The sequence below is a fragment of the Anser brachyrhynchus genome, assembly GCF_964034855.1.
Source record: "Anser brachyrhynchus genome assembly, chromosome: 5".
In the NCBI taxonomy this organism is placed as follows: domain Eukaryota; kingdom Metazoa; phylum Chordata; class Aves; order Anseriformes; family Anatidae; genus Anser; species Anser brachyrhynchus.
The window spans coordinates 48,681,845-48,697,570 of record NC_137699.1 but is presented as its reverse complement, the minus strand read 5'-3'; the positions used below and the strand labels follow the sequence as shown (position 1 = coordinate 48,697,570).

The 15,726-nt window shown below is 38.3% G+C and overlaps 1 protein-coding gene across 2 annotated transcripts in view; it reads left to right on the top strand.

The window, feature by feature from the left end:
* The window catches only part of NRDE2 (NRDE-2, necessary for RNA interference, domain containing), a 32,087-nt gene extending 16,844 nt beyond the window's left edge, over positions 1 to 15,243 (top strand). The window contains exons 7-14 of one of the 2 annotated variants that reach the window (XM_080593782.1): positions 1,874 to 2,007; positions 3,689 to 3,812; positions 6,047 to 6,222; positions 6,904 to 7,290; positions 8,331 to 9,259; positions 11,458 to 11,596; positions 13,599 to 13,670; positions 14,335 to 15,243. In XM_080593782.1, the coding sequence (XP_080449908.1) occupies positions 1,874 to 2,007; positions 3,689 to 3,812; positions 6,047 to 6,222; positions 6,904 to 7,290; positions 8,331 to 9,259; positions 11,458 to 11,596; positions 13,599 to 13,670; positions 14,335 to 14,460 (2,087 nt within the window). In that variant the 3' untranslated portion in view covers positions 14,461 to 15,243. Of the gene's footprint in view, positions 1 to 1,873; positions 2,008 to 3,688; positions 3,813 to 6,046; positions 6,223 to 6,903; positions 7,291 to 8,330; positions 9,260 to 11,457; positions 11,597 to 13,598; positions 13,671 to 14,334 lie in introns of those variants that run through there. The other variant, XR_013951859.1, reaches the window with a different exon arrangement.
* The last annotated feature ends 483 nt before the right edge of the window (positions 15,244 to 15,726 follow it).

Genomic DNA, 15,726 nt, shown 5'->3' with positions numbered 1-15,726 from the left:
TTCCTATCATATGTTCCCCCACACACACCCCACCCCACCCATACACATACTTTGGAATTCAAATAATAGGAGTGGAGAAACTTCCAGGGGGGTCTTCTTGTCCTGAAAGTTTTTTTTTTTTTTTTTGTTCAACTATATTTGTAATTCTTGAGGTAAGTTTGAACTAAGAAAAATTACAATTTTTTTTGTTAACATAAATTAACATTAATATACTGAGAGTTTCACAAGTTAGGGGTAGCACTGTAGATGTTTGTGGGCTTCTATCATCAACCTTTGATAATGATAAAGTGTAAGAGCTAAGTTTAAGTAGTGGAGGACTGTGCCATCTAGTGTTCAGTTATGTGCATGATACTATCTGCTTCAAAATAGTATCAATATATGTTTTAAATATGAAGTTTAAGAAAGGTAAAAATGTATTTAAAACTATAGATCAGTCTTCAAATATTTTTATTTTGTAATATTTTAAATTTACTAGGATCTGTTAATGTAAAGCAAGTGAAAATAAGCATCCTCAAGTCCTGCTGTGGAAGGGCAGTCCTGTTTTTCAAATTATACATACCGGTTGGGGAGAAATGTCCATACCTTCTAGGTTCAGCTCCAGAAGTGTCCTAGCATCAGGGACCAAATAAAATATGTATGCATGTTGTTTTCAGCTTTTATCACAAAGAAAACACTGATCTTTGCATTTCTTCAAATAGTTTTCTTTTTTGTCATGCAGAAAGTCTTATGCTATTAATTATTTTTGGCTCCAGTTTGACAGCAAGTCCTGATGAGATATTCTCTTTATTCAGAACATTTTAATCAATGTTCATTAGTTGGAATCTGATGACCTGGGAAGCAACAATTTTTTTCAGTGGCAATTGGATACCAAAATTGATGGAATAAGTGCCTAAACTGATTAAAATACTTTGGAAGATTCTGTTAGACACTTAGCACACTTCTTGTTGTTTAATGAGATTTCTGAAGGTATTTAAGTCTTTGTTGTCAGAAAGAATGACCTTGCAGGAAGATTAATGAAACGCTTAGTTTGTATATTTTAGCTGAATTCAAATTTTTGTGTGCATATATCTGATGTAAATCTGAATATGAGGAGTAAAGTGTTTGCCACTCAATATTAAGAGATAAAATCGTCATGATCAATTTATATAAACCTATGTAGTTGCACGTGTATATCTAGACACATGCATACTTTGTTTAAAAACCTTCAAAACCAAAACAAAGCAGCATTTGAGTAACTGTTTTCAAAACTATCAATGAGTTATCTAAGTCTTATTTGTTGCAAAAATTAAGATTATAATTTAAAGCAGCTGCTGTTCTGTTAAGACTTTAATGTAATTTGGAGTAACAGAATAGCTCTGAAATGTCCTTGAATTGTCTAGTAGTGGAATGTTTTTTTAACAATGTTATTTCTCTAGCTCTTTTCTTTTGTCCTAAAATTGTCATTGCAAACATATGAATAGAAAATCTGCGGTTATTCTTTCCTGTGTAAGCTGGGATTTGAGGCTCAGTGTGTAGTAGGGGTATGACGATGATTACAGAAATAATTTGTTGAAGAGCAAGGGACAGGATGATTCTCTAATCTCAGGCAGTAATGCTTTGGCCAAAAGACCAGACTTCACTTTCATAAAGAAAAATAAAATGGCATCTGTTAGGCACATTTAAAGTGGGAGGACTTGAAGTTAACTGCAGACTACAACAGTTATGACGTGCTGTTATGTCAGTTACTCCTATGTTTTGGATTTTGACACTGCTCCAGAACAATTATGCTCCACAGCACTTCATGTATGTCTTTTGTGTATTTGTGGGCTTTATTAAAATACTTAACAACAAAATTTCTTTGAAATAATAAAATGTTCTTTCCTTTCCTTTACAGCTATATTTATTCAGCAATGCCACTTCCTGAGACAGGCTGGCCATTCTGAGAAAGCGGTGTCTTTATTTCAGGCTCTGATTGACTTCACCTTCTTTAAACCTGACAGTGTAAAAGATCTGCCAACAAAGGGACAGGTAGCAATTTCTATTTAAATGGGTTTATGTCCTTGTGCATTACAGAGAATGCTGCAGCAGAAAAATACTGATGAATTTTAAGGACAAAAGGAAAATATTTTGAATTGCAACTGACTTTGTGGCTCTTCAAGGTGGTGCCTGTGTTGGAAAAATAGCTGTGGGTCCTTTGGAACTACATGCCAAATTGCTGCTGCTTCTGTATATAATGGAAGTGCAGTGACCAGTCATTTCTTGTCTTCTTTCTTACTAAAATGGCAGAGAAAATTCAGCTGGCTGACCAAAGTCTGCGTAGTTAGTGCTTTCCTGCTTCTTTTCCCCAAAGTTATAAGTTTTCCCCAATGTTAAAAATCCTTTTATTATCCCCACCTTCTCCAGCATCCACTACTAAGACATTATTTTTTGCCCTCTAGATGCTGTTGCCCACCAATGGAGCAATCTTATAGTATAAATAATACCAGTGTCCTCTTAAAATGCCAAAAGTTTAGACTTTAATTATCATGCAGGATGGAAGACTGTGCATAGTTGCACAAAAAACCCAACCAAACAAAAAAACCTATGTTACAGTCTTCGCAAATGATTAGAAGTGTAAGATTACCTGTAGTGTTTAAATCTATTAAGAAGACAGGATGGAAAGGAACCTAAATTAAAAGGACAAAGTCTAGTTGGAAAGTGCAGTTCTTGAAAATAGTAAAATGCCAGATTTACAGCTGGTGGAACATCTTTAATTCTGCCCTCTTACAGAATCATGACTCAGTCTTGAATTAGTTGTTTCCATACTGTTTTCACAGTTTACTTTCTCACTTTGTGCAAAGAATAAATCCATAAGGAGTAAAATTAGATTTTGCAGTTGCTGTAAACCCTGCATTTTCTCATACAGTGATGCTGATTTTTCTTAGAGTAAATTTTATTGTTAATATTTGTATGAGAGTCACATCTCGATGTCCAAGTCAAGGTTTGGTACACAGCAGAAGCATAAAGTAGGAGAGAGATGGTTATTTGAGTTAAGTATACACAATACAGGGGAGGAATTGATGAGTCTAAAGATGATAGATTGCATACAAGCAGTGACAAACTCAGAACTACAACCCTGAACTTCTGATTCACTGGAAGGTGCCCTGAGATTGTTGATCACCTGAAATCTGAGAAATAAAAGGCCTTACTGATCTTTTCCTCTTGTCCTCAGTCCACTCATGTTTATGTCCAAGTGTAGCATTTTGATTTGATCATGGGAGTATGATTGTCTGAATCATCGTTCCATTAACCACATTCTTCATGGTCCCAAAAAAGGTGGTGAGGAAGGGAGATTTGGGTTCTGAAAGCCACATCTTGGGGACTTCAGATCCTTACCCTTGAAGAAGCTGTATAGGATATTTGGCACAGGAGTCTTCCGCATTCTGTAAAAGCTTAATACAATTTTAATTTTTGTTTGTTTTAAAAACAATCCTTATGTTAAGTAGAAGAGCTGATGACTGTTGTGCTATGCCACAGGCATAACAAGGTACTCAGGTGCTGCTGCAGCTTCTTAAGTAGCATCTAACAAAATCTTTAGATACAGAAGCTGCTCCCCAATAAGCGATTGTAGGGGTCTGGAAAACCAGTATTGATCCAATCAGTGTCTGTACAACAGCAAAAATTATTGTAAATATGTTTTGTTTTGGTTTCCCCTGCCCAAAAACAACAGGTGGAGTTCTTTGAACCCTTTTGGGATAGTGGAGAACCACGAATTGGAGAAAAAGGAGCAAGAGGCTGGAGGGCATGGATGCACCAACAAGAAAAGGGTGGCTGGATTGCTGTTGACAAGCCTGGTATGCCCATGTCAATATGTGTAGTTCTGTGTCCATGTATTCTTTCTTCTAACCAGTTTGTTTCGAATGATAGAAGCTGTTTCTTCTCATGTTTTTTGCATACAAGTTTTCCAAAATATTTACCAAGATCAAGGTAAACTATATCACACTTGACAGGGAAAAGCATGTGTTTGAGTGTTCTATGTACCGTGTTGTTTATGGAATATTGTCGTCTTTCCTAGGGATTAGAATTGAGGGAGAGGATGGCACATCCTCCACTCTGCTCTGGAAAGGCTACAAGTGCAAGTACTTGGTTGAGACCCATGCCCATTTATTCAAGTGGAAGGAAACTACCTTCCTTAAGACCCGTTCTGTATGTTGATACAGCAGGTGGGATTGTAGTATTTTAGATGATAGTTGCCTAAAAGTTTCCAAACTTAATAATTCTGTTTCTAGGAGCATATATCTGAAAGAGTTCAGTTTCTTATAGCAAATAATATAGTAGCAGTAAGAGGAAAACTTTCCCCTTCTCTCATTTTTGACACAGAATGAAGGAATTGCTTCTTCATCTGGCTGGAGTGCTTCTTGGATAGAGAACATGCAAACCTGAAGGCAGTTGTCTCAGCAAGGGATGCAGAAAACACCTCTTTGCTGCTTAGTGCCACCCTGTCCTCTCTTCTACAATGCTTCTCCTAATGTCAAGAACTATTTATCAAACAGATGCGTCTTGAAGGGAAGCAGGGGGTTGAAACAAGGTCTGACCAAAGATGAGCTGGCCCTGTTTTGCTGCTCCTGCTGAAGCAGCAACTCTAATGAAGCAAGTTTGGCTCTGCTTTTAATAAAGGAAGTGAGAAATGACCCTGTGCTTCCCGTGTCCCTGGGTTGAGATGGAATTTACCTGCCCCCAAACTGAGGTCAGCATTTCCGCTACGAACGACTGTGGCCATTTTGCTCACAAACTGACAAGACTCATTATAGAGGAGAGTTGTTGGTCTTGGGCAGGTCCAGCATGTATGATATTAAAAGATATTTAGATGTAGAGCTTAGTGCTATAGTTTAGTGGAGGACTTGTTAGTGTTAGGTGATAGGTTGGACTAGGTGATTCTGGAGGTCTCTTCCAACCTAAATGATTCTGTGATTCTGTGATATCAGTGCTTTTCTCCCTTGGTATCTAGCTCAGAAGTTTGAAAAAAAAACTGACAGTCTCACAGACCTAATTAAAGATTACAGCTGAATCATTGGTTAGATTGTGGAAATGCTGTCATTTTTCATAGAGGAGTTGGCTAAAGGAGTGGCCATAAATCCCCAGCAAAAAAAAAAAAAAAATAATGCACAGTGAGTAAAAACGTTGCTGTCAGCAGTTTATTTTACCTGAAATTTATGTGTTGTGAATTGGGAATGTTTCACATAGTTAATGGCAAAAATCAGGAACAAGAATTTGGAGATGGTGTAAAAATAGCATGATTAATTACCAAAAAAATAGTGCAGGTAACCATAAATTTTGAGGATTTCTTTTTTTTTTTTTTTCTGAGCCACAAGGAAGTCTCTACAAGCTTTCCCTTAATGTTAACTTAGAAGCGTTTATCAGTTACAGCAAGGAATTAATATATAGCTGTCACAGGAAGAATATGCTAATAACATCTAAGTATCAAAAAGGATTATCAGAAAAGTAGGATGAGATTAAACACTTCTTTCTGCATGGGTTTAACTACGTTGGTTGTTTCTGTTGCGTGTTGCTTAAAATTTTGAAAAATACCAGGTGTTCTAAAGCAACATTGGCAATCTTAGTTTGCAATGTTTAAGCATCATGATAATACTTTTTGAGAAAAACATTGTAAGTAAAATGTTTTATGCACATGAATGTTCATAGAGTACATTTGAGATAGCATGCCCAGATATGAAAGTGAAGAAACTAAACTGCATAAAAAGGTAGCTACTGGCCCTTGGCTGTGGCTTGTAAACTGTTCTTGTTAAGTGCCCCACAGCCTGCTGAGGTTTTATTTTTTCCTCTGTGATAAAGTTCGGGTGCTGACACTGATTCACTGGTTCAAACAGTTTGGAAGCCTGCACGTACAGAGATGGTGGCAAAACCCAAAACTGTGATGTGGAAATTTTCAGCTTTGTCTTGGAAACAGATGCAATGTTAATAAAAACAGACATTTTAAAAATAGTTAAATTATATGTCAAGTCTGGTCTTTGGATGTGGTAGATTAATTTTTCTTTAATAATTGTGTGGGTGTTTTGATCTGTTTTAGATGATGATGATGAAGAAGAGATAGATGAAGATGAAGAAATAAAGGATAAAACTCTCCCCAAGTGGCACATTTGGCTGGATATTGAATATTCTCGTGAAGCAAGACATTGGTTACCCTGGAGGCCAGACAAAACCAAAAAGCAAACTGAAGAAGACTGTGAAGATCCAGAAAGACAGGTCACTCTAATATAATAAAACAAGGGGAGATGATAAAATTAGCTTTATGTTTGGATTCATTGCCAACAGATATTTTCAGAGGAGTAATTCTTTTTTTCATTTGTTTGGAATCCAAAATTCACCTGAGGTTTTGTGCTGAGACTGCTGAAATCCATAGGAACCTCATGGTAAACTTTGGAAAGGGCTGTAGGTGAATAGCCTATCCTTGCTGTTCTGTGGTTTCTCTCATCTGTATATGGAAGTATCACAGAGTGTGTTTATGATGATACCTGCATTAAATAAACAAAGGTTTTGTTGCCTGAATTTAGCTTCAAGTCAGATATTTGGACTTTGTTTTTTCTTGGGAGATAGGTCAAGTCAGGCATTGATCGGGCCTTCTAACACATTTTTATTTGAAAAATCAATAATACTTTTTTAGACTTCCATTGTGTAAGTTTTCTGTACAGGTCTCTGATAATCTAGAGCAAAGAAATCCCTTGAGAGCAAATTTACCATCTGACTGGAAAAATGCATTGCTTGTTTAACTTGTCTGGTTTTAGTTTGAATCAAATTCCCTTACCATTTAACAGTAATTATAAATCTTTATTGGTTTCAAAAGTTTCTTTACTTACATAAGTTACAGGTTTGTTGATTTTACTTGATCGCATAAATTGAGTTTTGATTTGTTTTTTTGTTTTAAAGGTATTATTTGATGATCTTGGACCATCTATGATCCAGCTTTCTAATCCAGACCTTCAACATCAACTGTTGTACTCATTTTTGCAATTCCTGGGAGTGCCATGTATAAATAAACTCTTTCCTCCCAACCTCTATATTGCCATGGATGAAAATAACATCTTTGACAATGTACTTTCCGATGAAAAGCCGCTGACTTCTGTTGATGTGCCACTGTCTGGATTCAACAGTATTGGTCATATGGACACGATGCTAAGAGGCAGACAGCATATAGGCCACTATAAAGATGGAGAGGAGTTCATACAGAACGTTTTTCATGCTCTATATCTGCTATTTTCAGGAAAGGAAAAATCTCACCTGTCCATTTGTTGGTTACAGTATGAAATATCTAAGGTAACGAGAAATCTGCATATAACTGCTTTTGTGATGTGTGACTTTCTTGTGTGTTTATGTATAACTAGAATAACTTCTCAGGAAAATTATGTCTTACAGGACTGAGTATTCTAAGCAATAAGTGTCAATTAAGATTGCTTTTTACCCTTTTTTCTTTTGCCCCCAGGGCAAACCCTGTTCTTCAGTACATTTTATGCAGAAGCATATTTTCATGTAGTAAAGTATTTCTTGCAGTCTTAGTTAAAATGTTAACATGTTGTCTACTGCTATATGATACTTCGTATGCTAGACAGGAATGGATACAAGTCATTTTTTTACAAGGCAAAGTGAATGTGCCAAGAACTTTCATCAATATATTCTACAAAGCGCATAATCCCCCATACCATGATAGGAGCACCTTATCAAGAAACCCCCTACTTCCTTTACAAGTTACTTTTGCAGTGTTATTGAAGGAAATAACACCTTATCACTTGAATATGGATTTAAGTGAAACTGTTCTAATAGATGCCCACAAGACTGAAGTTTGTCTTAGCACTTCAGAAAGTTTAGTGTTGTGTTTCCTTATGGAAAAGTTCCCTGCCTTTTGCCCAAGCACCACCTAACCAGAAGGTCTCCCGTGAAATCTCCAGATTTTTCTCCCCAGCAGATTGCTGCTGTGAAAGCTACTTGGAGGTTTAATTGTGCTGGTCATAAGCTGCATCTAGCCAGATAGGAATTTTTATTTAGTTCTTCTCAACCATTACAGGTTAGCAACTCCTTTTTTGGATCAGTTGGCCTTTTGAACAAGTGGAATTTGATACTATTTAATGGCAGTGCCAGGCATGAGGATGATAAGCCTGTGCAATTTTGGGTATGTTGGAGGAGGCTGACAACGGGCAGCTCTGACAACTTACAGTACTCAGTAGCAACAGCCCTGGCCAGTGGTGAAATATGGAACAATATGAAAACAAAGGCTGTGAGGTTTGGCTTTTTTTCTTTTTTTCTTTCTTTTCTTTTTTCTCACCTCTCTCAAAATGTGTTCTGTTTATTCTTCCTTGCAGGTAGTTCAGTGTCTCCAAACAAAAAACAAGAAGAAGCTGAAAGCACAAGGGAGGAAAAGTAAAAAATTGGCCAAGAATCTCCTTAAAGCACCTGACAACCGAAATGACCTTTCTCTCTGGAAACTGTATGCCTACCTAGAGTGGCTGCTTGGTAACATCGATGATGCTAGGAAGGTATTTGATACAGCTCTTAGCACAGCAGAGACGGGAGGATTGAAGAGTCCCAAGCTGTGCAGCCTCAGTCTGCTTTATGCTCAGCTGGAAGTGGAACTACTGAAAAGCCTGGAAGGAGCTGTCACGTCACGTGCTGTTCATATATTGACTAAATTGACTGAAAGTGGACCATATGTGCCCTATAATGGACAAGTGTTATCTGTTAATGTCTTGAAAGCTCGTAAGACGTATGAGCATGCAGTGCAAGATTATTTAAGTAAAGCACCAGTTTCTGATCGGGATCAGGTCGGTGAGTCTAACCAGCTGGTGAACTTGGTTGGTTGTTACGCAGTGTTCCAGTACTTGACTGTTGGGATCGATGCTGCGGTATTGATATATGCACAGGCTTTGGAAAAGCTTCAAGTTCCTGCTCCAGAGGAATGTGAAAATACCGGAGCGAATTCTGGCGTTCAAAATCTTCCCAGTGCTCTTGAAGCTGTCACACTGCTGCACACAAATTTACTCAGGTTCCACATGAAAATTAGTGTTTATCCTTTGAATCCTTTGCGAGAGGCCCTAACGGAGGCGCTGAGGCGATATCCTAGCAACCAGTCCCTCTGGAGGTCGTACATCCAGGTCCAAGGGAAGTCTCACACTGCTAGCAAAGCACGAAGGTTTTTTGATGGTGTCACAAGGTCTACCAACTCTTTAGAGCCGTGGCTGTTTGCAATCCAAGCAGAGCAGTTGAGAAAAAAACTTACTGAGCACGTCCAGAGGTAATATCTTGCAGCTCCTTATGATGACCCTTTTTTTTCTGTCTGATCACTTAACAGAGGAGAGAAAATGCTATCATTGTTCTTATTTTGCAGATGAAGATGCTATGACTAGGGAGAGTTGTCTGTTTGAGACCAGACAGTGAGATGGTGACAGAATCCTGAACAAAATTAAAGGCCTAGGTTGTAGTCTCATGTCCTTTCTGCTGGCTCAGGTTGTGCATTGCTTGTGTTTGATTGCTCAGCTCTTTCATCAGGATGGTACATATTTCTGTACATGATTTTTAAATGACTAAGAGCCTGCCTAGATGGCTAGAGTAGACATGATGAGCCTAGAAACTGCTGCATTTTAATACATACAGCAAAAAGGAGTGTAAAACAGAGCTACATCAGTTTCTGGCTGAGCTCACTGCCCTACTTTACGCTTGTGTCGCAGAATACAGTGGTGGCCGATCTGTTTCCATAGTGAGTACTTGAGGGTTTGGTTTTTATACGTGGCTGTTGCTAGGTAGAAGAGGCTGGAAATTTCCTGAATTTGTGGTATGGTCCGGGCTCAGATATTATGCTCCCAGGAAAGGAAAAAAGGGTAGGAGATGTGAGGAATTAGAGGTATATGATTATTCGTAAAGCTTAGTCTTTTTAACTTGTCTACCCATTGCTAGGAGCTACCTATGCCATGCTACCTATGTATCTACAATACTGGCAGCTTGGTTCTTTGTGTCTGCATGTACCGACAGAGGTTTCTAGGAAAACGTTATCTGGAAGCTTTACATAGCTGTAAGCATATGATATTAGCACTTGATGAAATTATCAGTATACTTTAAAATGATGATGTGCCCACTGCTTTGATTGCCACAGTCTGGCAACAGGCATGCACTCATGGCAGTGACATTCCTGAGCTGTCAGGGTTTGTGATCCTAAATTGTAATAAAAATTCTACTGCCATCAAATGTAAAGGAGGATTGTGATTTGATTTACTGTTAATTACAGACTGACAATATGATGGGTTTTCATTCTTGTTACTGGAAACCCATGTTAAAATTCCAGAGTGGTGATTTTCTCTGTGACATTTAGTCCCTTTCCAGATTTTCTGCTAGCATAGCTGTTTCTGTAAATTACATTTGTATAGGGACAAGCTGGATGTTGCAAGAGTGCAGCTGAACTACTGCAAAAGAGATAAATGGCCTGTGAGTCATGAATTAAAAATAATATTTTATGATGTTGTGATAAACTAAGCAAAGGTCTGTAGTATGCGTGACTGTTTCCTATTCCGCTTCTTATTTCTGCGTGTTTAAATGCATGGAATTCATTAATGAAATGAACATCAAGGGTGAAACAGTAGCATACGTATATCAAGGTGAGATACAATGCTCCAGATGTCTGACTCCATGCAGAGTACATTACATCATATTCTGCCATGGCTAAGGTTACGATGAGAGGAAACATGACCTTAAAGACCCTTGAAGAAAGAGGCAAATGAGGAGCACTAAGCTTGAGTGGAGCAAGCTGGCAGGATAGGAAAATGCAGAGAGAGAGGTGATGCTGCCATGAGTGCTCCAGGCTCTTTCTTCCAACACAAGCATCAAAAAACACGCACCTTGTTTTGTGTTCTGCCTGGAACTTGTGAGGTTCAAAACTCTGGGTCAAAAATAAAATGGTTTTCTATTTCAGTCACAGTTGACATCCAGAGCTGTAACCTAGGGCTTGATACAAGACCTACAAATGGTGTTACAAAGGTACCAGGGGTAAACTTGAGCAGACTTGCCTGGGTGCCAAAAGAAGGCTTCCTGACCTAGACTCAGATTTGGTTTGGGCTGCTCTGCCAAGTTTTGAACGATACGTCATCTTGAATGAACACAAAGGGTTTTAAGATCATATGATAGCAGATTATTGTTCTCAGAAAAATCATCTCCTCCAGTTGAACAGGGTTAATTTTTCAACATGCTGTAATTTCCGCAAAATATCTCATTTATCTACTTTAAATGGAATTTCCTGTTTAGAAAATTGTGCATTAGATTAGGAAGTGCTAAAAATCAGTTTTATAACATTCAGAGTTCGCAGCATGAAGTGCAGAATTGCCCATATACAGTGCTGTGTGAACAGAAGGCAGTATGTTGATCTCTACCCTCTTGCATCTGAATGTGGTCCTTTAGCTTGTGTTTAAGTGATTGTGTTTTTCTTTTTTCCCCTCTCTGTTTCAGGGCAGATGTTGGTGAAATATATTCCACTATTCCTGAAACTGGGTTAACGAATAGGATTATAGCTCTATTTGAACATGCAATTCAGAGTGAGAATGGTACCCATTGTCCGCTGCTGTGGAGAATGTATTTGAACTTTCTGGTAAGAAGAGCATATCAATTTTACTACATCTACCATATCTGGAACTTTCTATGAGCACAGCTGCAATGCTGCATTAAAAAAAAAAAACACTAAATGGTGCCATAGCTATATGATTTTCAAGGTGATACGTTTGTGAATTGTAATGGTGGTTTTTTTTTTGGCATATCAGGGAAAATTTAATTCATGCAGATCAGGAGGAGTGATAGCTTCTGACAGTGTGCTTTTAATACAGGTGCACGTAAGTTATTGTGGCTGCCGTCTCACACAGATAAAAGTTATGTCATGAGATACCAATAGATGGATCCCCCCTGGTCTGTCTCACAATATAAAGGCAAGTGGGCAGGGGAGCAAAATTTAAGAAAAAAAGGAAGCAAATCTAAGGAAGGGATGTAGGATTTTATGATTTTTATGTAAATAAGCGGTGATGACTTGAATTCCTGTTTTAGACCTCCTTTAGTGTTCTGTATGGAGATTGTAAGGACTTTGATATTTCAGTCAAAGCAGGATCCTGATTTTGTACAACTTCACGGGATCACAGAATGGCTGAGGCTGGAAGGCACCTCTGGAGGCCATCTGGTCCAGCCCCCCTGCTCCAGCAGGACTTGCCAGAGCAGGCTGCCCAGGACCGTGTCCAGATGGCTTCTGAAGATCTCCTGGGAGGGAGACTCTGCAGCCTTTTTGGGCAACCTGTGCTAGTGCTCAGTCACCCACACAGTAAAGTGCTTCCTGATGTTCAGATGAAACCTCCTGCGTTCCAGATTGTGCCCCTCGCCTCTTGTCCTGGCACTGGGCGCTGCTCCCAGCTGCACAGTCCCAGCTCTCTCAGCCTCTCCTCATAGGAGCGATGCTCCCACCTCTTAACCATCTTTGTGCTCCTTCGTTGCACTTCCTTCACTGTGTCCATGCCTCTCCTGGGCAGGGGAGCCCAGACCTGGACGTAGTACTCCAGGCGTGGCCTCACCAGCGCTGAGCCAGATTTCAGCACAGCTGTGGTAGGGGGGTTTCCAGTAAGTGAGATGTATCACTATTCAGCAAAGGGAGATCAGGACACCCAAACAGTTTCTACAACCAATGTCACAATAATACGAAAAAAAATTTCTGGATTTTAAGAATTGACAAGGGAACCTGCTGATTTTTAACAATAGTCAGAACAAGAGAAAATGTGATTTTTGTGGCTGAAGATCTCTTCTCTGCACATCTCGACACATTTAATATATTTTTGGTATCTTGGAATTACTGCTTTTTTGGAATGACTGTGAAATCCTGTGTTTGTAAAGTGTTTTTTAAAGCAACCTGATTCAAAAGATTTCTTCACCAGAAATGGTAGTTACTTTTATCTGTAACCAGGACGACTGAAGCTAAGCAGACTGTTCAGCACTCTGACCTCTGATACCCCTCCTTTTTTTTTTTTTTTAACTTTGATAGCTGTGTGCTCTGTACTTGTATCAAATGGTTGAATGAGTACTTTGAGGGAGAATCACAGAACTGTAGGGGTTGGAAGGGACGGATGCTAATGTAACATGTCCATTTTTGTATATAAGGGGTTCCAACCTTAACAAGCTTATCCTGAGTGAGAAAGCATATGTGTATAGTCTCTTCAGTGCATAAAAATGATATATTCACAGTACCAGAGATGCTCTTGTGTGGTGTGTAACTTTTGGGTAGTGATTCACACTCTTGCCCATTGTGGTATTACTGTCAAGTACAGGCAAAAGCGCTGACTTCAGCTGAAATATTCAGTAGAAGCTCCTTCTGGTGCTCTTTATTCTCCTATTTGTCTTGGGAGTAAGGTCCCTGAAACCCCCTAAGGACATCTCTGATTATGCAGGGAATCATCAGTGTAACCTATCAAACTGTATAGCCATCACAGGGTATCATTGGAAGGACTCCTCAACAGAGAAACACTGAGCTTTGCATTGGGAATTTTGTTGTTTCACATACAATTGTTTTATTATTTCAGCTATTACTGTGTTGAATTGTGAACGTTTTTTTTCTCACACAGGTTTCAGTAGGAAAAAAAGAAAAAAGTAAAGGATTGTTTTATAAAGCCATTCAGAACTGTCCTTGGACAAAGGTAAGCACTGAAAAAAACAAGCCTGTCATCAGTACTCTATTTTTTGAAGTTCTGTATTTTAAAAAAAAGTTTCAATTTAGTAGTTATCATAATGAGTTACATGAAATGAAAGTAGAGCTTTCCGAAAAGCAGATGTAAGATTTTCTGCAGAAAAAGAGAGATCTGAAATGGAGACAAACATACTGGTCGGTGCTGTTTGCATTTGAGAACAGAAAGGTGTTATGTTGCATGAAAAAATGAGATACCAAATTCATAGATCTAGGATTAGTTGTGTCTTGCAGACCGTGTTTCATCATCACTGTGTTGGTAGCAGAAATACACAGGCAAGTTGGATGTGTTTAACTAATTGTAAGAGAAGTTATTCAGGAGCACCCACAACTCCCCCAAATGATGTCCGAGTATGCTGCAAATGCTCCAGCACCTCTTGATCTATGTTTTATCTTTTTGAATACAACTATTTAGTAACAGTTGGAAAAGGCTTTGGTTAAACATCTACATTGCTGTGAAGGTAGAAATTCTAGTTCTGTTTGTATTATTCTTAAGAAGTGTATGATATTTCCTGTGTTCTTGCTGCAGGGTTGTTTGCATGTCTACATAACCTTTCTATTGTGTCTTGCTATGATAGAAAAGTGGCAGATAAAAAAAATTAATGTTGCCTTTCCAGGTACTGTATATGGATGCAATAGAGTACTTCCCTGATCAGCTGCAAGAGACACTTGATCTAATGACTGAAAAAGAATTAAGAGTGCGGGTACCAGTGGAAGAGCTGGATCTACTGTTAGAAGTCTAAGAGAAGATTGTGTAAGAGTGAAAAAAGTATACAAGCTAGTTCCAAAACTAACACTTAGAACTGTCTCTCTACAAGCTGGAGCTCTGTTGGGACTTGGGTACTATGTACTTTTTTTTTTTTTAAAGCTTTTATACAAATTGCTATCAAAATGGAGTTCTACTAGCTGTGAGTATTCTGGGATCAAGTACTGCATTTTGCCCACAGAAATGCATCCATTTCTCTGAGGTATTGCTGACTCCCACAGAAGGATACCCTCTCGCAAATATCCTCCTGTTGAATGTTGCCCACATTTCTTATTCTATTGTTTGAAATTACATTCCCTGGAGTTCAATAGAGATTCAGTACATGCCAATTATGGTTTGGTGAACAGCACAGGAAATAAACATCTGCCAAGTGGATGCTCCACTGTCCTCCAGCTGGCAGACTTCAGTAATTTCCTTCAGCTTGGTATGCGTGTGTATATATAACTACCAAGTCAAACAACAGTTACATCTGTTCATAAACAGCGAAGGCCAAATCTTTGCTTGTGCAGGCACCTATTTTGGACTTGTATTTGTATGTTTTGACAGATGACCATTTTAATATGAATATTTATGAAAAATATACCTTAATTTTTAAAATTCAAATGGAACTTGAATTATTTTCTTTCTTAATTTAATAAGATTGTTAATGTATCAACAATGAAATTTTATCCATAGTGCATCTCTAAGCAGCCCAATTTAAAAAAAGTTTTTGTAATTGATTACTCTATTTTGACCCAAATATAGGCAATCATCATGAGAGAAGTAGAGGTCTGTTCTGTATTTAATCCTCACCAAAGAAGGCAGAATAGTCAAAGCATGACTCTCTCATTAGTAGCTTCAATTCCAAGAATCTCTAGGCCAGCTTCTAGAGAAATAACATGAAATATGGTAACAATTTAGCAATATAATTGTTGTATATTTATTTTGTAAGACAGAAGATACTGAAATATGTAAAAGACTGTATTTAGTGTTCCTACTTGAGACACTGAAGAACTCAAAAACTAGATCCTCATCTGAAATAGAGCTACTGAGTACCTGAATCTGTTTCAGAGGTTTTTGTTCTGTTTTGGTTTTAGAAGAAAACAAGCAACTGTCACTAACAGCACTAAAACAGTTGTGGGTCATCCAGCTGGTGAGATGTGATTACATAGAAGACTGTGGCTGGAGAAAGTCACACAACCTCTAGCTCATTTTTGCCTAATAGCAGCATAGCACAAGATAGACATGTTAGTTTAGGCTGCAC